Here is a 23,400-nt window from a genome sequence, read left to right on the forward strand (position 1 = left end):
CCTCATGCGGGGAGGAGGAGGAGTCCGGCGGCCCGTAGCATACCTTGGTGGATCAAGTGGGGACTGAGTTTGTGTGGAGATATACGCAGAAAGACTGGGAAAACTTTGGTTATACTTTCATATCCATGACAATTATCAGGTAAGACCTACATCATATTCTCAACTTAACTGTGGCGACGGAGTAAGGCTGAAGTTATCGGTTCCGAAAAGTAGAGATAAGTTTTCCAGTAGGAGTTTTAGTGGCAGTGAGTTGGGAGGAATGTCGGGACATGCCCATTGACCTGCCGTCAAAACCATCGGGAGTGACAGCAGTGTGTTTTATTTTTATTCTGTGCTCGATTTACTTTTTGTTTGCCTTACGCTACTTGACGTTAAGAGTTACCGTTACCCACGCTTGCTAGCTAAACACGTTGCTTAGTTATGTTGAATCACACAGGTAACCTTTGCGTTTGGTTTGGCGTAAACTGGAGCACTGAAACTGATCAACGTCGATTAAACAAGAGTGTGTTTTACTTTCGTGTGTATCACCTTTACCTGAATCTTGTTTTTTTTTTTTTTTACATCTCATGTTTTTGGAACTATCTATGTTGACCTCGAGTAGTCAGACAGATTGACAGACCGATTATTATATGCATTTAAGTCAAAGTACTTGCTATTATAAGTTACATTTACTGTGAAAAAGCGTTGCAATTACCTGTCTATTGATTTGTCTTTTATTGTTTAAAATATAACATGCACGTTATAATTTCATAGTCAATTAACTTGTTTTGCCACTAACATTTAATAACTGATGGATTCTTCTTTGTCAGTAATATTGAGCAAAATACCAATATCTGTGGTTACAGTTCTTTATGTAAGGATTTCTCTCTTTTTGTAATATGTAATATCTTAATAACATAATATCTATAATGGGTTTTACAGTATTTGATGAATACAATCTAAAACAAATAATTTGAGCTCTCTAACAACGTATAGGCTAGTGTCTGTTTACGTTATGTCACTGCAGAATAACCTAAATTGCTTGTTACTAGACATCCAATAACTTTTGAATATGGGTAATACTTATTGTTGAGCAAAATTCTGCTCAGTATGCAGATGTTTTACAAACAGGTTCATTACTTTTCTTATAACTTTGTGGTCTTGTTTGATGCTAATGTTAGTCTGTATTTTGTGATTGGATGAAGTGGTTTTCAAACCAGAACCCAACCCAGATATAGTGGTAGGGTTAAGCCTACAGGACTGTAATCTTGTCCTCCCACATAGATTGACTCATTGAAGAGTCAAGTTTGACCACTTGCTGTATATGACTGTTGCTGTTTTCAGCAATTCTTTCAATTGAAGAATCCCCTTGTAACTCAGCCAGGTGTTTGAAAATCAAAGCTCTTTTTCCACTCCTGGAAAACTGCTTATAAATGTCAAGAAGCAGCTTTGATCTCTGAGAGCACATGAAGTCATCGATTGGATGTTCTCTCTGAACAAGTCATATAAAGCCTAATAACGTCTCGGATTCTATCTGACACAACATTACTCAATGACAGTTCTACTGTTCATACAGCGTTTACTATCTATTCCAAACTCAACAGGTGAAGCAGGCTTTGCTTCAGACAATCATGCAGACTGTAACTTCGAGATAGTCAGTATTAACTTTCAAACATAATTTCAGGCAATTTTACGCTGATTATAGAACCATTACAGTGGATTTTCATGCCTCAATGCCAAAGCTAGACAGCTACCCCGATTGTCTACCAACTGCAGGGTTGGGAGATGTTTGTACTAGAGAGCACTCATCTTATTGAAAGTGCCACAAGAGTCTGCCTCCCAGACTCTACAGGGCCTAGTTCCCATGGTCCCCGGCCAGTTGGCCAGTAACAGATGCTGGCATGAGAGTCGCATTGCTATGGCAGAGGAGGGAAAGTTAGTGGAGCAACTGCCCTGACAGACAGCACTGATTTGTTGATGAGAATGATGATTTTCTACTTTTGTACTTTTCTCATTGTCAAAGCACAAGGATCCACAATTGATTTGGGTTCCGGACCCCTTCTGTCAGCATGCTGTTTAACTAAGATCGTTTGGGATATCAGACTACTTGATAACACAAACCAAAGCTGACTTCAGGTGTAAGCGACAAAATATATCCTATTACACTCTTAGGATGTTCTCAAACATCATTTTGGGTACTGTGCTGTGTGATTAAAAACTACACATTTTGGAGTGAGCTTTCATTGTGACGAGCCTGAGGCACACCTGTGCAATACTCACTCTGTCTAATCAGCACCTTGATATGCCACACCTGTTAGGTGGCTGGAATATCTCTGCAAAGGAGAAGTGCGCTCCAACACAGATTTAGACAAATTTGTGAACAATATTTGAAAAAAATAGGCCTTTTGGTAACATAGAAAAGTCTTAGATCTTTGATCTGACCATTAAAGTATTATCGTATTTCAGCTCATGAGAAATGGGAGCGAAATCAAAAGTGTTGCGTTTATTTATGCAGTCAGTGTATGTTGCCGTTCAAAATACCTCCTGTTTGGTTCATTTGTTTGTGCTAGTATGAAAGCTGTCATTCAAAATGTGTGCAGATATTGGGCTTTTTGAGGGTGGATATGGGATTTCAGCTTGCATTTTGAAAAAATGCCACAAAAAAAAAACCGCTCCATAGGAACCAACCTCCTCTAAATGTAAGTGATCTTCCTATTGCATATAATAAGCGGCAATCATTTATCATGGCTAAGACATTTTCACATGCCAATCATTTAGATGGCTCCAGGGCATGTTGTGAAATAATATTTTAATAGCTGAAGATGCAAAAAGCAGTTGCTTCCTGAGTGCCTGGAACTCAAACAAAGCGCAAGGTGTTATGCTTTGGGCAGTATTACACAATCTCCTGAAATGAGGTAGCTGAAGTGATCTTAAAAACCTAACATGACTTCTTCAAAAACAGGACTCATGCCAAGTTCTGAAATGCCCAGATATTCACGGGCAAACAAATCATGTTGCACTCGCAGTGGTTGCATGGAGGATCACACACAGGCCTACAGCCAAAGTGGTATTGTGTAATTGAATTAATGTAGGTTTCCTAAAGGCTTATGACAAGTTCTGTAGCAAAAAGGCTTGTTATATCATTTAATTTACCCTCAGGTGATTTTTCAAAGCATTACATAATTACAGCCTTGCATACTAGCTTTTTTGTTTCAGTGAGGGTGCTGGCAAGTGTCCTAGTATGACACAATCTGTTGGATTACACACCAACTAATCATGTCTCATTGGGTTATGGTTACACTGTATAATCTGTAGCGTAGTAAAGGTGAGCTAACATTTTTCAGGTCTGCAAGGTGTACACGTGCATGTGCGCTCATGCTTGAATGTGTGTAAGCACGTGTTTTTGGAAGTGCTTCTTAGTAACAGCTGTTAATGATTTACATTTTTGTCAAGCCTTTTAGAAAGCCGTACAGAGGGAGGGAGAGAGATGCTCAGACATACCAAGGTGGGAAATCAGCATATTCACCTGGATAAAGTCATTGGGAATTAGATGGCGGGGCTCATATTTCCTAAGTAGTTTTACAGTAGCAGTGTTAGCAGTTGTATTTATAAGTCACCATAATGACATATGAATGAACTATTAATACTGGTTACCGATGTGCGAGGACAATCTCTCCTTATCAACTCTATCTATAACATCACAGTGGGTCTCTAAATAGTTTAGGGCTGACATTGAAACATTGTAAAAGTGTGCGATGTGATTTATTTCTGTCATAACACATTGACAAAACTTTCCGATTTGGGTTGACATTACTTTATCTGAAAGGGAGGATGAAATACAAATACATAGTTTTAAGAAAGAGCATAAAAGGGATGTGCTGCAAATAGAGTTTAAAGCTGATTGCTATAGCTCTTGTCCGTAGTTGGGCTTAGTTATCCCCAAGATATGTCAATGTGTATCTGTCTCGGCTAATATTTGTCTATAAAAGTCATGGCACAGAAAAGGCTTGGCTTGTCTCATGTGATGACTTTAAGTCAACAGTAACCGTTTATGATAAAGGCTAGGGTTCTTCCCCATGCAGTTATCGAATGACGTTGTTGAATGACTAGCATTTCTGTAGACACTAAATTATATCACAAGTAGTTTAGTACAGCTAAAGTGAGACGGCGCTAAGAATAAACCTGCACTCCAGTAGTTGACATGTGGGTTTGGCAACTTATCTACAAAGTGCTTCTTGGGTTTGATGCCCTTTTGAACATGCTAGAATCCTGGCTTTCTAAGGTTTCAAGTCAGTTCATTATATGTGACCCTCTGACCTACAAATCATAGCATGAGGAAAATCTCTCTCTGTGTTTGCAAGAACTTCCTGCAGACTTTAAACACTACTGGTTAATGTTTTACCCTTACTCAAACACCAGGCTTCCTGGAAGGCAAATGTAGAATTGTGTGTAAGCAATTATGGTATAGAATGATTTATTTATATTTTTCTCCAGATGTTCATTGACATTTATTGATACTTCATTGCTATTGCAAATCAGTATAGTGATAATGTTTCATCTTCACTGATAGCAGGAGTTAATGGCTGTAACTGATGAGATGATTGTTGATACTCAGCATGACGTTAAATATATGGTGCTGGCTGATGATTTCGGGGGGGGGGTGATTGTTGGTGTGATGTCAGGAGAGTGTAATTGTTGTAGAAAGGAAAGGCTCAGTGCAGAAACTGGTTTGTAAAAGCTTAGAAGGAAGACCCACTGCATATTTGAACTCATTCATAAATTCATGTTACACTCTGATCTGTCAAGCTGAATTAATGAAGGTTATATGCGTGTCTCTATGGCCGCCTTAGTTTTGATATTAATCTGGTTAGGATGTGCTATATCTTGTCCTGTTACATTTTCTGTTATTGTCAGTTTCCACAGCCTGGGGGGGAAACTGTGAATTTGCGGCATGCCTCGACACTTCTAGAGCAACACTGCTGGGACGCAGTCATTGCTGAGCCAGCATGTAGTCCTATGTCTGGATTTATTCATCAGTCATATTAGAAAAGATCAAGGACAAGTGGCCTCAAAGGGTGAATCAGTGTTTCTAAAATGACTGTTCTTTTCCCACGGTAGTCTAATGAGTAGATCAGACTTGTTATCCTTCATAATTTCACGCTGAGCCATGTGGCTAGTCCTCCTCAATAAGACACTAGCAGACTTTGCCCCAAGCTAGAAATTTGAATCAGCCTGTGTCTGTGATAGGACAATATAATTTTCAGCTATGAAAAGATAATCATTACAGGGGTCATAAAGTGACTATTGTTTCTCTCATCATGTAATTTAGAAAAATGCTCTAGAGAAACATAATATTCCCTCAGAATCAGATGTGGCATGTTAAGCATTTGGTAATTTAAGACAGATCAAATAATAGAAGCTAGATTTAGCATTATTTGATTAACAAGTTAATCATTCTCTTTACTCAAAGATCAGCTTTTGGCATTTAAGACATTTCTCTTTGCTCCTGACCATAAGATAAATATTCTACTTCTCTTGGGCTCTGAGGTGGGGGGTTGTGCTGGAAGCATTTCAAACCGGTAGCCTAGTTGCATAAAAATGTCTGTTCTTTTGTTATTTCCCTTCCAATCATGTGAGTGTGAAAAACAGCCCTTGCTTACAATGGCCAACACTGAGACTCTGCTGTCCTTCATACCTACTCCCCACACTTCCTCTTTCAGGGGTTTGTTAGTTAACTTCCCATTGTTTATGGACCACTTGAACCCAACCGTCCAGGCCGAGCCGGTTTCCTGCGCTCAGTGAAGGGACAACAAAGGAATAGATAAGTATGGAGTTCACAGAAGCGTTTTATAAATATCTGCTCACTTTACACAGGTTTGATAAACCAACTTGGTTTCTCAAATAATGGGATTGTCGGTGTTGTTGCGATGTGTAAATCTGTGTGTTGATAGGAAGAGCTGGCAGGGTGTTTTCACATGTGACAGATGAACGCCCAGGGTGGAAAATAGCTGTTTGCTGCAGGAGTTGTGAATTTGATCTGAGCTTAAGGGTGCTCTCTCTATTGTGTGCCACAGAGGACAAAGCAGGTTCTTACTCACCATCCACCAATGTATGTGAAATGCTTCCCTGCCAGAGGCAATGGGGTCAAACAATCCTATTTCCTCTCTATATATAGTCTCCTCAGATGGCTGTGGTATGGCTAGATGGCCCCATTAACCACATGTCACACCAGCATTGTGCAGGTGAGGATCTTTCTTCTTCACAAACTGTATGGATTTGAACTCTATCAAGTCAGGAATGACCTGTTAAAAACATGTATGTTGATAACCCCAGGCACCCCTTAACCACTCTGGCTTCCAATTTCTCTTGTGTGAAAGGAAACGGCCTCCTTATTATAAAATACAATGGAGTCCTTTCAATTGTTGCCTTGAGCTGTTCCAAGGTAACAGACGGTCCACATGTGAAGGTCATAGAGCTGACATCCGCCTGGTTTTCAATTCAAGCTTTGGGGAAGCATCCTTAATCATACATTTTATTACCCAAATACATTGATAACGTCTAAGCTGTGTGTTCAGTTGCTTGGAGCATTTTAAAACTTGTTGAGGACTTTTGATGACTAGGTTCTTGGTCCGTTTAACATAAAGTGGGAGACAGTAATATGAGCACAACACATTGCTGTTGCTCTGGTGCTTCTGCCTTCTCTTGGGGGGGCTTGCACATGAGTCTATTTTTTCTCCTTTCAGCCAGTGTGTCCACAATGACATGGGAGCCAATGTGGGACTTTCACTGCTCTGTTTTAATATTGAGAGGCCCCTTCTTAGGGGCCATGCTTTGAGGTTGATATCCAAACACAGCTTAAAAGCACTAGGATGGACCTGACTTTGAGGGCTCGAGGAGTCTTGATGCCCATCTTGCTGCATACTTCACAGTCCATGAGTCCTCTCTGAGGAGACTTTCTTACAAAGGTCACAGTTATATCCCCACCTCAGCTTAAACCATGCTGTGTTTGATGAAAAATTGTGGTGCCTTTGCTATTGAAGGATCCAATTTTCCTCACATCTACCTCCGATGAAAACAGCCGACGGCTTAGGCAGCATCAACACATATTGTCCTTGCTCCGGTTTCAAATAATGTATTCATGAATTCAAGAGACTTGATGGAGATACTTAGAACAAAATGACTGGTCTCTGCAGGACAAGAATGCATCAGGTTACAATAGTGTGTTGAAAAGTTCTTGCTCTATACGGATAACCACTCATGGATAGAAAGCTATGTCTATAGGTAGAAAGCAAACACCAGCAGCTTGCTGAATAATGTAACTAGTGTTGGCTGCAACAGAGGATCCTTACCTTGAATCCATTTCTTATTTGCCTTAAATCCTGCCCCAATATTCTCTATGGTAAATGTGTTGTATCCTGGGTTTATTTGTAGGAAGAGAGAGTATTATACAAGCAATTTTAATGTCTCTCTTATACTTGGTTCACTTGTGAAAACTATTTTGTATTTGCACCTCTACCAGACATTAGGGTCAGTACAAAACAGCATCATCTTGATCCATCACCATCTGTGGCTATTGCTACTTTGTGTCTTTCTGTCGAATTGGCAAGACACAGTATGGAGCACTGGTTCTATGTTCTGGCTCCTGTGAACCAAAAGATTACATTTTCAATATGTGTTATAATAACTATGTAATTGTTAAATGAGTATTATCGACGACATTGCACATTCAAAGCTTTTTAAGTCATTTGATTTCTCCACTTTGGATAGACAGCTCTAATGGAGGCACACCTCAGGATGTATAGTGATCATTGAAGATTGTGGCTAAAGAAATGGTGTCTTACTCTCACAGTGGGTATGGCCTGCATGTGTCTGGTGGCTGTGATAAAGAGGAGGAATGGAAGGAATTTGTCATGTTGGCTTTTGGAGACACTTTTCATTTCCTTTGGGTTAACCTGGGCGATGTTTATTGTTACTGTTGAGATGAGCAGGCAGCTCCCACACATCATTCAGCAGCTAACCTGATTAGGCTAATGTACTGAACTGTGCTATACTAGACTAAACTGAACTACACTATTCTGCATGCAGATAGGCACAGTCCTCAGATCTATTTCTCACGGTATCACACCTGCCGTTTACCTTCCTCTCATGTGTTTTTTTCTTTCCTCACAGTCACCTGTACATTCCTGAGCATTATACTTTATCCACTTTCAAGAGTGCTGCTCTGTACTTGATCCTAGCATTGGACCTGCTTCATATTACATCAGTCTTTTGATCAAAGTAGACTTAAAACATACCAGGCTCACATAACTGTAATTTAGATATATTTATAATATTGTGTATCCTGCGAGCGCCTCACGACTCTAGTGCATTTATTATTTCAGATGATCCTATTAGTTGACTGCACAACTGTTTATGTTGGCACAGTTTAATGTTATTAAGTTGTGACAATGCCACAGTAGTATTCATGTGTTAATAAGCCCACTTTTCAAATAAATTCAGTAAATCAAAGTTGAAAAAAATCTCTAACAAGTCTTAGTTGATAAAAAATAAAACATAGTAACTTAATTGCATAAGAAACTTGAAATATTCCCTTCATATTTCCGCTTATTATAAGCAATCTGAGACTTCTGTTTTAAGGAATGAAACACTGACAGAGCTGTTGTTAACGCAAATATACCCCACCTCTATTGAGTGGCCAAGACTTAGTATATTTTTCTGTAAGTGGCCCTCAGTGAAAAAAGTTTGAACACCCTGCATTAAACCGTGTGAATTATTTATGTGTGATATTTTTATTATCCTCCTCACAATGGATTGACAGGGAGGGTTGGCAGAGAAATATCATCCTTGTAAAGAAACGGTCTAGAAGAAATGGTTTTGAAATGCTGCAGGCATGAGGAAAGTATAGACCTGAGCATTTCGACTCTACTTATTACTGAGAAACAAACCACAGTCACTGCCACAAGTTAACTGTAGTAGCAAAATGCAGGATAATTATTACCCAATAGATTTTTCCAACCATCTGTAATCAGTATGAGTTGATTTGTTCTATCAGACTATGTAAATCAACTGAACAGACAATTATCATCATCTTCATATTTCAAGCTTTACATGTCGGGATTTTTTCAATTAAACCAGTTATTCAACAAAAGGAGGAGGAGGAGGAGGAGGAGGAAGAGGTGGAGAAGAAACTAGGGCTTAAAACTCATCTTCAGAATGAAGATAATAGATTGAATCTGCTAGAATGGCTGTTATGGCTGGAATATTGAATCACTGTTTGGCAGGTTTAAAGAAAATGATAGTTCAGTACAGACTTATTGAAGGGCATTTATGTTGAGTCATTTGAAAATTGAATAGAGCCCAGGAACTGAAAATACCCAAATGGATCAGTATAACTTTGGGTAGGTTAGAGTGTTTCAGTGGAGTGTAACCTCATGAAAAGTACATTTTTCAAGGCTGTATTGCATAGGCTCATCAGGGATTTGCCCCTCCGACACCATAACGGATTCAGGGGAGGCTCGGAGGAGAAAAGGGTAGATCGATACTCCTGCCAGCAGCAGTAAGAGGACTCGGATATTTAAAGCCTGGCTTCTAGGGTTAAGAACTCAGTGCGAGGACTGTGTGTTTTGTTTGCAGAAGTTATTCCCTTATTTGGTTCAAACCATTATTTTCATTGGAGGGATTGCTCTGCTGCTATTAATACAGTAGGGTAGTAACCTTTAATGTGTTTAGAGGGTTAGAAACCAAAAGTCCCACACCATTAACTGTTTAAACTGCTGTTGTGATTGGTTAAGTCTGTTTTACCAATGTACAGCTACTTGACACTATAAATAATTCCAAAGTAAACAAGCAGATCCAGGCATTTCCAGGCTGGAGCTTTAGTTCATGTTATACCATTTAACTCTAGGGATTTAAAATGCGCACCAGCTTGGGAACAAGCATAGAAAGCAGGACAAACATCCAAGTTCAGTTACATAGCATCAATTACATGGGGAATTTAGGGCATTCGACTGTGTTATCCTGCATAACAAGATAGCAGAACGTGTCCTTTTCTGTTTAAACATTAGAGCATTCTTTCCATGCACCCTTCTACTGATGACCTGCAGGATTGGGAGTGCTGTGGGAAAACTCCCAGCCGGGTGCCAGCTAAGCACTGTACAATGCGGATGTACACTGTTTGTACATTGCCATGTTCGGTTTTTGAGCACACAATTGTATCGGTTGTTTTTTGGGTGGGAAAAAAAATACTTGTAAATGTGTTTAAGTGGTTTTATTATTGTCAGGTGAATTGAGGAACTGGCCTCTGTTTTGTCACATCAATAGAAATGAACCTGTTTTTATTGTTGGATAGTGTCCATGGTTTTGACTATAAATACATGTCTGTTGTCTTGTTGTGTCTGTGGGTGACTTAACATTTTTGTCTTTTCTCCTAGGGGCCCTACTGAGAGGCTTCTGGGAATCTTGCCATGTTCAAGGCAGTGCTGAAGAAGAACAGAGATGGAGGCAAGGGGAGCAAGAAGGACGCAGGTATGTGGAAGATTATAAAGAGAAATTCCTCTTTGAATATTGAAACTTTATATACTTAGTTCAGAATGTGAAGGCTGAAGTGAGCTAGTTGAAGCTAAAGTGAAGCGAAGAGAACTTTAGATAACAGCATAAAAGTCCTGCTAAATCTTAAGTGAGCATTTGGATACCATACACTTATACAAAACATACTTTCCAGCAATTACTGAATATTCTGTAGAGGAGCAATCAATTAGCCTTACCACTTCATTTTTATGTCACTGGGTCTATGTATCACCCAACCTTCAAAGAACAATTTTCCCGTCTCTTACATCTTTATTTAACTTTGACTGGAGACTCAACCTCACCATTGTGTCACAACAGATGTTACCTTTTCGTTAGGACATCTTTAGAATTGTCCAACATGAATAAGCATGAATCACTTAGCAATACATTGTTGACTTTTTTCTTGTTCACACAACAGCCCCCTCCAATGATCCGTCTCTAGCATATGACCGCTTATACTGCATCTACCAGCCTAGACTTGATTTACTCCCCGAGGACTGGTTTTAACAGGTAGTCTGGTTCGAACAGTCACTGCATACAGTAACTGTCTCATAGTTCTCTTCTTTCTGCCTTTGCCAAACATTATTCTTTCACTCAACAGTCATACAGCTAAAATTAGAGGGTAAAGATCACCTCCGGTCACCTACACCAGAGTACAGAGGGAGAATTTAGTATTGTTAGCTGGTATTTTTATTGTTTCGTATCAAGCTGTTGCAACCTGTACAACTTGTATGAATCACTCTGATAACATAGCTTTGCTGTTACCCAGACACCCACACATAATGCACTTAAACACAGGATGTTTTCTGTACGTGAAGGCTGGGAGCAGCAGAGTTTTATGGCGGGATACAGCTCCTTTATCCCAGTTGGACCCCATCCATCAAGCTAAAGCAGCTTCGTCCTCCTTTCTCATGCTGGGACAATAAAATCTGACCACTCCTCTCTGTTGTTTAGGGCTCTTAAGACAGATGAGAGGTCAGAGAGATACAACAGCTTGCAGTGGTCACTTTGCCACACTGTTGTTGCTGCATGTGGCTCGATCTTTAATGCTTTTTATTTCTGGCTAAATGTTTTTTGACGGTCAGACTCCAACAAATCTGGGTGATTTCTTTTGAAACTGTTGGTTTGTATCACATCACTTGTTATACCTCTTATTATTATTCCATTCCATTCCAGTGAGTTTGTATTTATTCGTCAGGAGTCAAAAAATCACATTCATTCCAAATAGTTAGTTATAAATGAGCAATGCAAGCGTTGAATTGCATACCAATGCGTACCTTGCCACCATGTGTTAATTGTCTGTTGTCCTTGAAGAGGACAATGTGTTTGTATTTAAGGTCCTTCCGTGGATCTGAAATGAGATTTGTAATACAGAAGCCCTTATGGGGGAGGCTGTGTTAATCAAATTGGGAACACTGCAGAATAGTTAATCTCCAAGACAAGATAGTACCATATTGGACATAAAATATTCACTGCAGCCTTGCGAGGCTTGAATAAAGATTTTGATCCCAACTGGTGTGGGAATAAGAGTTATTTTTAAATGAAGTGTCTGGTGCTTTGGAGTTTGGCACTCTACTTTGCCATTTTTAATTTAGATTATATTCAATAGTTTGTTTAATACATCATGTGTGATATGTTTTGAGATTTTGTCAGCTTTGGGTTAATGAATATTCTTCTAGTTTTAGAATAAGTATTTATGAGCTTGTCGCTCACTTTGTAAAGCTGAATTATTGCAGATGAATGAAAAATATATTTTTTACAAAGGACTTTCCTCCCTTCAGATGGACCAAAAGTCCTTGTAAAATCTGCTTAGCAACATGCAGTATAATGGAAATCAGTGGGAGGAAAGACCTTGATAATGGTATAATAGCAAGATAGCTCAGCATATGTTGCTCATGACATGGTGGCTGTGGACTGGAGGCAACTTTAAAGCAGTCAAGGAAACTTGGCCCCTATGCCAGATACCACTCCAGTCATTAGCTCTCTTTTGGGATCTCCCCATTGCCAAGACCACAAAAACGCACAGTTTGCTAATTTAGTCTCTCCATCATTTGCTTCTCCTAGATCTTTCCTCCCCCTCGCTTGCGTCTTCCAGACCTCGGGAATCTGTTTGGAATCGGCCTTTTTAATCCCTTTTAAGTACTTTTTTTTATGGTCTGCCACTCCGGAAGTGGGATGCTATGTTGCTGTGGCCTGTTGCCTTTGATGTTAACGTTTTCTGAGAGAGGTTACGTTGCAAGTAGGCCTCACTGGAGTTAATAGATCTGGGACCTGAAGGCACACGAAGATGATTATATTGTAAAGAACCAAACAGTGTTTTAATTGGTGTTCTCTTTAAAAGATGCAGGCCCCTCAGATTTTATTGCATATATTCCCCTATTACTTCTTATTAATTCACAGCAGTGTCTTGTTTCTACTTCATTACAAAGCAAATTGCTTGTTCAAAGTTGGTAGAATTGTATTAGGAAAGTTTGTTGTCAGGTTTGTTTGAATGTATTTTATCCAGTTACCTCAATGCAAATGCATCTAGGGTCTCCACAGACATACAATAGAGAGTGTCACAGGCCCATTGGTAGTTAGTACTAGCCTATAGAAGTGAAAGGAAAGGATTAAAAGCAACATTCAAAATACAGGCCAATCAATTGTTGTATCTCGGCTGTTTTTTCGTGTTGCGGTTCTAGAAGTTCAAAGTCAAGCAAACCTTTTAAAGGGAAGATATTATGCTAATTTGAACATGCTTAAATGTTCAAAAACTAATATTTTTCTCAAACATACTTTCGTCTAAGTATACCTGTAGCGCCTATGTCCTTAAGCGCCCCTCACAAAAAAAGCCCTATCTGCTTTGGCTCGCAAGAAAAATTGCACAAGCCATATTTGGAAATACTTACTGTAGATGGAGGGCGAATATATTCTGATGAGCCTTCATGTGACTTGGGAAGGGGAGCCAATTCTGGATGGTTTGATGAGTCCCATGTTAAATGATATAGGCAATTCACAAACATTGACTGGGTCTTCTCATTGCGCAGTTTGAAGTCATATGAAGACATGCATGATATTTCACCTTTTTAAGAAATGACAAACGCGTTCCTTTTTTAAGTCTACTGCTTATCACTATAACTTTTGTCCTGGCATTTTTCTCAGTCAGTATCGGTTCATGATGTGATCCCTTTTACTCAGCTTTAATTGCTCTTGGTGACACTCTGTGTTGGATGTGGCCTCTGAAGCCCCCCCCAGTTTGGACTTACCACTCGATGAGCTCGACTGTTGGGGGCAGCTGGCAGACAGTCGTCTTGTCTGTTGTGGGTGACGCAGTGTTAAGCACCATTGCCCGCGCACTCATTGAGGCTGATAAGTTTCAGCTGTTTATTCCTCAGACCCCCAACATACTCAAGCCATGTACACACAAACAGTTAACAACCACCAGTTGTCAGGTCCTTTTATACTTTTTTTGGCGGTAAGAGACAGGAGCCACTCATGCACCTGGTGCCACAGGATTCAGTAGTCCTGTTGGGGACCTGTCTGTCTATGAGAACAATCTCATCTGCACTAACTCCCCTTTTATAAAAGGTTGTTTCTGTATATTATTTCAAACGCAGCCCTGCTTACAGCTGAAGGGTGAACGTTTCATCATGTTTTGTAACCATCAAGGTCTGCCACAACAGGGGGTGGGGGGGGGGTTCACATCTAATGAGAGGCAACTGAGACAAGAACGTGTTGCTGATTCGCGAGACATTTTAAAGAGGCAATTTCTGATTGGGGAAAACCTCATTTTGATTTCAGGAAGATAAAGTAAAAGACAAAAGGAATGTTCATCATGTAGAGCACTCGAACACACACGTGTGTGTGTGTGTGTGTGTGTGTGTGTGTGTGTGTGTGTGTGTGTGTGTGTGTGTGTGTGTGTGTGTGTGTGTGTGTGTGTGTGTGTGTGTGTGTGTGTGTGTGTGTGTGTGTGTGTGTGTGTGTGTGTGTGTGTGTGTGTGTGTGTGTGTGTGTGTGTGTGACCATTAAGCACTACACTCTGTTGCCTCAGCTGTGCTGGTGACTGGTACATGCTGTCTCTGCACTTTCTGTGAGTTTCCTGGGTGTTTGACATGAAACAGTGATTTGTAGACAATAGCAAATTGGTTGCTAAGCAGAATTTTGTCTTGTTTGTTATTTTATAAAGCTTATAATGCCATTGTTTGTTCAGCCTTTCATTTAGGTGTTAATAAAGCTTATAATATTATCGAAGGTGTAGTATTCTGCTGTGGTTTCCAGATTTATATAAACTGTCTTCTGGTTTCAATGTTGTATATTCCCTCTCTGTGGTGATACAGTTAAATATTGCAGCTGACATTGCAGAGATTCCTTCCATGTTGTCTATATCATCTCTCTCTCAGCTGCCCTCAGGGGTTTAACAATTGGAATTTTTATTGTTATGGAAAAGCTTCCATCTAAAAAATTCAAACCACAGGTGGGTCACGAGTTAATGGTGCAAACAAAAAGAGAGTTTTTCAAATGGGTTCTGGGCAAATAGAAAACTGCAATTAAGTCTTTGTAGCTGAGGAATAAACTAGTCATTTTTTGAAGTCTATTTGAACTGAATCTATGTGAGTCAGAATAACTTAAAGGCTTTTCTTTGAGGATATTAGTTCCATTACTTAGATACAAAAACACTCAAGCGGTTTGCTTCTACCCTACAATTATCTCTCACCCTTTGGTCTCTCTGAAATGTGTGCCAACCATGATTAGTTTTTTTTCAGGAGCTTAAATATGTGCTTCATATTAGTAATACGTGTGACAAAGGTTTCCTTTCTAAAACTTTGTTTCTAGTCTGAGGTGCACTGTTCCATCATCCGTTGTGAGAAGCACTAAATGAGGAGCAGGATCACACTGAACCCTCTCGCTGAAATGGTGGCCCACCTTCCCCTCAGACAGTAACAAACACCACTCGGTGCAGGGTCTGCCCACAGGTTGTAGTGTCAGACTGCCTGTGTTCGCCTGGTTCTTCTCTGAGAACAGCTGGGTGGCAGCTTCCTCTTTGGCCATATCTACCGCAGCCATTTTGAAACACGCTCCCTCCTTGTCCTGTGGCTTTTAGGGAACTTAAGAAAACTCCCTCACTGTGTTCTTCCGCAATGGATGGAAGTTATAACATTTTCTATGAATAAAAAAACTTCTTTTACACCATGCGTGTGCTCCAGGTTAATTAGGAATGCATGGCGAAGTAGTGGTGTAGTTTCTTGATGAAAATGTGCTCATTTACCTAACAATCTTGATTTTGAAGCACCAAGAGAGGTATATTTTTGGACTGAGAAACACCAACTGATCTTGTTCATAAATCTGGAACCACAAAAATAAAAGTTATAGGTGCTGAACCAGGACAGACAGACAGACAGACACACACACAATGTTCACAGCCAGCCACAGGATGTCTAGACCACAGATTATATTCAGTATGTGTGACCTGTTCAGGGGAGGAAGACAGACTTCACATTATGCCACGCACACACACGCACACACACTCGCACACACGCGCACATAGGAGGTAGGCAGCTTCAACATACATTATTAACATCCTTTGATTAACCATAATAACTAGCTCCCTGACCAGAACATCTGACTCCTTTGTCATCAGCAATGGTTTTTCTTTTTGGAAAAATCATGCAGCCATAACGCTTGGGTTGGCTTTAAGATTGCCACTTATTCTTTAAATTCTAAGTATTCTATCTTTAAATCACTCAAAAATACCTCTTGGGTTAGGGTTACGTTACCATTTTATGCCCTTCTGTTGACTTTAATGATCAGAATCAACTTTGCTGATAATTGTGAAATAGCTTTTTTTGCCCTGTTTGCTAATTTTTCCCCCAGTCATGTTTGTCTAGATTGTCAAGACACTTACGGTAGGATTTAAGATGGGGAGAAAATAATGCACCTGATCTACAAAGGAGACCATTGAGAGCACAGACTTAACCGGCTATCAAAGCACGGCGCAGCCAGAAGGCAACGATTAGCAGGGCGTAGCTCAAACCACATCTTTCACGTACACATTCATGTACAAACACACTCAGACATGCACACAAACACACACATGTGCATATATACGCCCACAAACCTCAGGTGTATCCACATTAGACACTCCCTGTCTTTCCTTCAGAAAAAAGCTAAATAAGGGCTCTTGGGGAAAGCAGTGAAGCTGGTCGACCAGTCTCACTTTGTTCTGTTTGCAGAGACTTTTACAGCAAACATTAAGCTCTGGCTACATTTCACTTTCACCTCACATGACTTCAGACGTCTTAGAAGAAAGGCTTTGAAGCTCAACATTTTTTGATCACATTCCATGCATCAAAATGTACCTTTTGGTTGCCAAACACTCCTAACAGGCATTAATGCTGCCTGTATTGTATTTCACTGATTTGGGATTACGGTGCCTTTTTATTCACATGGTAACAAGAACAACGTTTGTATTCTCTTTTCATCACACTGAAAAACATGACATGATTAAGAGTTTTTTTTGAAGGGACCAAAGCGGCGTACATTTTTGATGACTTTCATGATGTTTCCATTATTAACCATCTTGAAGGCTCTTATTGGTCGACTGCTTCTCAAACAGGTTGAAATAAGCCAGTAGACCTAACTCCAACCTACTGGAATCACTTGAATTTAGTTTGAATTGTTTTCTATTAATTATTATGTGCCATTTAATCCAGAGAAAATATGTTCTTGTGTTACTTTTACTGCCAATACTAATAATAACAGTTTTCATTTCAACTTGAATTCCATCCCATTGTCCTTTTTTTCAGTTATATTTAACCTAAAACACATGTTGAAGGATAGCTTAATGAAATAGCTAAAAGTCAAATCTGGCCACTGCTGTTCTTGCTCAGTTGGTTCTGACTGAGAGGAATTTGGAGAAATACTTTCCTGGTTCCAGAGAGACCTACTGTCTGCTGTAACAGCCGGTGACCAATCTCCATTACCCTAATTTGGCTCTCACAAATTCAGCATCGGTGGTGCCTGTGACCTTGGAAGTGTGTGCACAGCAACGGACAAGGAGCCAAACAAATACATGAGGGCTCGATGGGAGCATGGGGTGATTTCATCAAGGGCACATCAACACAGCAGTCATAATCCCCCGCTCATCCCAACCCCCGTCCGTGTGCAAATAGTTTTTTTTTGCCTCTTCAAAGAGAAAGGGACGCATTTTATCAGTTAACATGCCTGGGTGTTTTAAGATGGTCTTTGAAGGGCCGATAGTGGCTGTCATGGCAGTTCAGTGGCTGGAGAGGTCAGCAGGCCACTTGTTTTTCTAATTACAGCGTGACCTGCCTAGACAGACACATTCCTCCCGTCTGATTTTCCGTTTTGCTTTCATACCTTTCAACATCCGTTGTGTGTTCTCTTAAGGAGCACATTAAGTGTCAAATTTATGCATATGGTCACGCTGTCTGTCACCCATAAGATGTACAAAGTACTTTTCCGTAGATTACTTTGATATATTTCCACGATTTTTTCACTCAGGGTTGTTTTTTTTTATTATCGATGGCCATCTCTCCATGCGGCCCTAAGCCATGCTGTCACAGACTCTGACTCTTAGTAAAGTCTGAGTTGGTGAGTGTGGAGACCTCTGTTTAGTCTTGGGCTTCGGGGCCCCTTTCTCTCTCCTCTGTCCCTATACTCTGCACTTCTCTGTTCTGCATTTCTGAACACAGATGCTTTTTTTTTGTGATCGTGGCTGCAGATGAATCTCTTGCCATCCTTAGCTCAGGAGGGTTCGAGACAGGCTGAACTAATGACCTCAGTTCCTTTGTGCCCAGCCTCAAAGGAACAGGGGATCGTCCACATTGCCTAGCTGAGCGGTTTCTGCAGAGTGTTCCCTCTTCAAATCTATATCTCTATTATGTTAATGGTGACATTTCAAGATCATTCTTTATTTGAACACTATTGGTTAAGCTCACTAATGCCTTACAAAAGTAATCAGAGCAGGACATAAACTGCGATGCATTCTGCTGGAGTTGCCTGAGAAGCGTGTTTAGTGTCAGAGCGGGTAATTAGCTTTATCTAACAATAATTATCAGGAAATTAACAAATCAGTGTGTCATTCACTGTGCTAATGGTTAAAAAGGAGTTCTGATCAACCCTCGAATTGCATGAAATGAGGCGAATGGGATTGATGCTGAACTTGCATGGATTCGGCATCTACAAAGATTTTCAAAGATGGTACAATGCTTCAGGATTTTCCCTGGTACTTGTTTGCCTATGGGATTAGGCTCTTTTGAGGGATTGGACAGCCTTTGTGCCACCTCCTTGTCCATTTAACGTAACTGAACGGGCTGTTGTCCAGGGGTTAGTGGTGTTCTCATGACCTCACCTGGCCCCAGCAGAAGCTCTGCCTAATGATCTGTGCTAATGGCAATCCAAATCTGTTGTCAAACCACATCTCCATGGAAACATAGGGTTCGAGAACAAATAGCACTTGAGCTGGAAATAAATGATATCCTAGAGCTGGTTTATCCATATTAATAATAGATACGAGTAAACGTCTAAAAGGGAAATCGCCATGGTTAAGAGGAATCTGAGAATGTGGGACAGCTGAAAATTACTTCCTATCTGGCTGCATTTTGACTCCCTCACTTGGAAGCTCAGTGGCCCCAGAGCTGTGTCCGCAGTGTTAAGATGATTGATGGACAAGTGTGCATCTTCATCCATCATCCATCGGTCCTTTGCTTGGACTGTACCAGCTGTTTGTAAAGGACATTGATGTAATTAACCCCATGTGATACACTGTAGAAGAATCAATTTGCATGATCTTCAGTTTATTTAAAACAATACCATGTAGTGCTTTTTAATCCAAATCAATACTTTGTTATTTAGATAATAAATTGTCCCTATGTGCATAGATTGTGGATCAGAGACATGACCAGATGGATTGTGTCTGTATTGCCACTGCATTAGCTCTTTAACAAGCCCTCACTTTGTGTAGAAAGGCACTCAGGTATGTATAGAATGTAATAACTCATGCCAGGTACAAAGGTGAAGAGTGTTTAAGCCCAGACAACAGCTGGCTCCCTTTGACCAGTGGAAGGACTCTGATTATGATTTGTGTTGTTTGACGTGAAAGTATAAGAGGTGAAAGGGTGTATATTTTCTCTTCAGAGAGCGGAGAGAACAGAGTGCCCCTCTTGCCCCGTGTCTGATACTGAGGAGGCCTCCGGAGAGACATTCACACTGGGACCTCACACACAACACTGCTAGCATGAATATCAATAACTCTCCAGCCAGGACTGTCAACATTGGATCTAATTTATTCCAAATCTCTGATGAAACAAGGTCAAGCCCTTGGAAATCCAACAAGGCCACTTGGTTTGTTTAGATTTAGGACACGACATTTGCATTCGGGTAACTTGTGCTATTGTCCTTTGTCTAAAATACCCTCAACCCTTAAATAAATAAATAAAAGGAACAACAGTGTAGCTGTTTTTACCCTGGGAACGGTGTTGTTTGAAGCACTGTCCTCTGCAATGACCTTGAGACTGATTGATGGTGTGAATACAGATTGTGGCTTTTCAAAATCTCTCCATCAATAAAGTGTAGCATTTTCGACTGACCAACTGACAGAATACTTTTCTCAGGCTGGATGAACATCTGTATTCATAGTTATATCCTCTTACTGTGAGAACGGTCTAATTAAAATCTACTTCTTGACTTTTCTACTACAGCACGCAGTATTTCTCCTCTGACTGTCTCTCTATTGGCCTTCTTACTGCTTCCCTGTCACACATGTTGAAATAAAACACGGTAAAGATGCTGTCTGGCTCATATTTTTCCCATACCCACTTGAATTGGGGATTTATGAAGAGCAATGGGAAATGTCATGGTTCCTGCCCAGTACCCCCCTTCCTCCTCCTTTTCTTCCTCTTCCCCCTCCCCATTTTCCCTCCTTCTTTTTTCTTCTCCCCGAGACACACACATACCCCTCCCTGTCAGTCTATCTTCCCCTGGGGCCAGTGGGGAAGGCATTCCAGAGCTCAGGCCACTGCAGAGTGTGCATCAGAGGGGAAGAGAGACACAGACAGTCTCAGTGCTTCGGATTCAGAACATTTTGCAGTCCTGCTTTGCCTGCAGCATCTAAGCTTTTGCATAAAGCAGCTAATTTGTTCTCATTATCAAGTGCATATGAATTTGAGTTGAGGGTTTCAGGGCTGCAGGAACTGTTCCTGTCTCTGACAAGCTCAAACTAAAGACAATGTCAGAGTTATTTTCTCTCCTCAGAGGCCACCCGCATAGATGAGTAATCCTTTGTAACCAGTAAGAGAAATCAGAGAACAGTTGAAGTAATGGAATTTGATTGGTTGCTGACAATATTGACATCTCATGGTGGAAATTTTGCCCACAGGAGGGATGTGGTAAAGTCTGTTAATATCCTTGACATTCAATAAACAAAGAATAAAAAGAAAAGACAATTCAACGCTGCAAAGAAGATGTCACATTGGTTCCCCCACTTAATTCTGCACCAGAAATGAAGCCAGATGGTCCATGATGCGCAAGTTATACAACTGCAAACAAAACGTATTACTCATGGGTTGTAAGAGAGCTACAGCAACACACTCTGTTTTCTTTATTATTTATCAGTTACATCAGTCTGTGTTTTACAGCCTTTTGTCAGGCTGCCTAATGCAGTATTTTGACTGTTCCTATGACTACTGCTGACTCAGTGAAGTGGTCTTATATTAGATTAGCCTCATGGGAAAAACAGATGCCTCTTTTGCAGAATGTATGTATGGCTTTGGTTTAAAGCAATACAAAAAAAGTATCGAGTGAATTTTAAACCAGAAATATTTGCATCGTATTAACATATTTCATCTAATTTGTCCTTCCTCATCATAGACGATTTATACTGAATACCTTCCCCCTCGCTGTATTGCCTGTTGCCCGTCTCTCTCTCCTCTCTGTGGGTTGCTGTGTGTTAACCATGACAGCTTTTGTGAGCCTGTCACCCTGGTCTCGGAAGTACACAGGGAATCCACATTGGCACTCAGTCTAGCGGGAGAATTCTCCCATTGGAGGATTGTCCTATGGTCATCGCGCTTTGTGTGCCGGCTGAAAGAATCTGCATTAATTATAGCCTCCCTTCATTTTGTCTGTGGGCCATGAAATTAACTAGCAGGAATCTAATAGTGTATAAGTAAGTGTGCATTGGTTTTATTGTGAACAGTATATATTTATGGGGAGAAAAAATAACCATATCATAGCTGTTATAGTTTAAGACTTTGCTAGTATAACCAGCTTTTTGTGAACAAAGGTTGGACTGTAAATAGTATTCTTTGTGGCAAGCCAAGTAGTTTGCATTGAATGCTACAGGCACTTGTCAAACTAACAGGAAGACTGCTGTTCCTCTCTGCCTATTTAGTTATTCTGTCTTTGGCATAAATCATGATTTTGGAGACTCTGTTACATTACATCTTGCGGTTTAGAATCAGACTTCCCACTTAGACAGACCACAGTGATGTGGGTCAATAGGTCAATGCGCGTCCGCTAACCCTCCTACCCTTCACTTCTCTTGAGTGAGACACAGGCTGCCATTGTCCAACTTTTGTGACACGTTTTGTGTGAAAATTGATGTTATTTTACTTCAGATTTAACTGAATCCCTATGGGAGACAGACCGGACAGACATAAATGTTTGGCAGAGTAAAAAATCATGCTGCTGCCCTCATACAATAAAATCATAAAGAGATATGCATTAGATGTAATTGTGTGAACGTTTTTTTTAGAGCTATCATATATTTGTACGCTTTTGTCAGCCATTCTTATAGCTTGGCTTGAACCCAAACAGTTTACCTTGAAGTTATATAATTTTATTGGACAGTTCAGGCTTGTGCTGAACAATAGAGAGGGTCTGTCTCTTTCACGGAGAGATTGTTTTCCCTCACATGGAGTGACAGATCACATTCCTTTGCTCAGATTTACTTCATAGGAGATGGACACGATCCAGATTTATACCCTTAAAAGACATTTTCACAGCATTCAGCATTCAACGTGAACAATGCCCCTCCAGGAGCTGGAGAAGGAGATACTCAGGCCCTGCATGAGCAAATTAAAATGGCTTAATTCATTGAGGTTGTACAGGAAGGCCTTTCACTTCAAACTGTAATGAGAATGTAGAAGAATGAAATACGTCATGAAAAAAAAAGATTTTAGGCAGTTTCAAAAAATGAAGTACTCATCAGAAGTCAGTTTTATATAGTTTTTGAATATATTTTTTATATTTTCTTCTTATGTAGTTTCAATTCAAAGTGCAGTTTTTCCACCTTCATGGCATTACTGCAGATCTACGAGCCAGAGGGTCGGAACATTGGATGGAATAAGCGTTTAAGATTGACTCGCCTTGACCTGCTCAAAAAATTGATTTGTACTTTAATGTTTATTTTTTCCAAATCAATGTCTTGAAATAATATTGAACCTTTTTATGGGTTGGGCATGTCCTCATGGGCTCTGGCCCTCACTTTGATGAGGAGGAAAGAGCATGCAAGGGACTGTAATCATCTTTACATCATCTTGGGGCAGCACTGTATAATTAGAAAGGGTTGATTTCCTTGACCACAGCAGGGGCTGAAATTGCAGGCCTTGCCCCAACCAGGGTTTAGGAAAGTAACTGAAATAGCAATGGCGAGTTTCTGTCCTTGTGTCCCTCTGCGTTAAAAAGAGCCTGTCAGATGGCAGAGCATTCATGGTGACACACTGCAGCCTATTCACCAGCACTTGGACGGCCGGCTTTTATGTGGCGCCTCCTGTTTTCAGAACCAACTACCCAAATTACAACTTTGTCATAATCTCTTTAGCATGCAATATGGCTGAAACCTGTATCAGCCACAGC

The 23,400-nt window shown here is 40.4% G+C and overlaps 1 protein-coding gene across 1 annotated transcript in view; it reads left to right on the forward strand.

Moving 5' to 3' along the window:
• The window catches only part of tanc1b (tetratricopeptide repeat, ankyrin repeat and coiled-coil containing 1b), an 86,393-nt gene continuing 62,993 nt past the window's right edge, over positions 1-23,400 (forward strand). The window contains 2 exon segments of the mRNA XM_063888326.1: positions 1-139; positions 10,410-10,503. Coding sequence (XP_063744396.1) covers positions 10,443-10,503 — 61 coding nt within the window. The 5' untranslated portion in view covers positions 1-139; positions 10,410-10,442.

Source organism: Eleginops maclovinus, chromosome 7 (genome assembly GCF_036324505.1).
Source record: "Eleginops maclovinus isolate JMC-PN-2008 ecotype Puerto Natales chromosome 7, JC_Emac_rtc_rv5, whole genome shotgun sequence".
Lineage (NCBI taxonomy): Eukaryota > Metazoa > Chordata > Actinopteri > Perciformes > Eleginopidae > Eleginops > Eleginops maclovinus.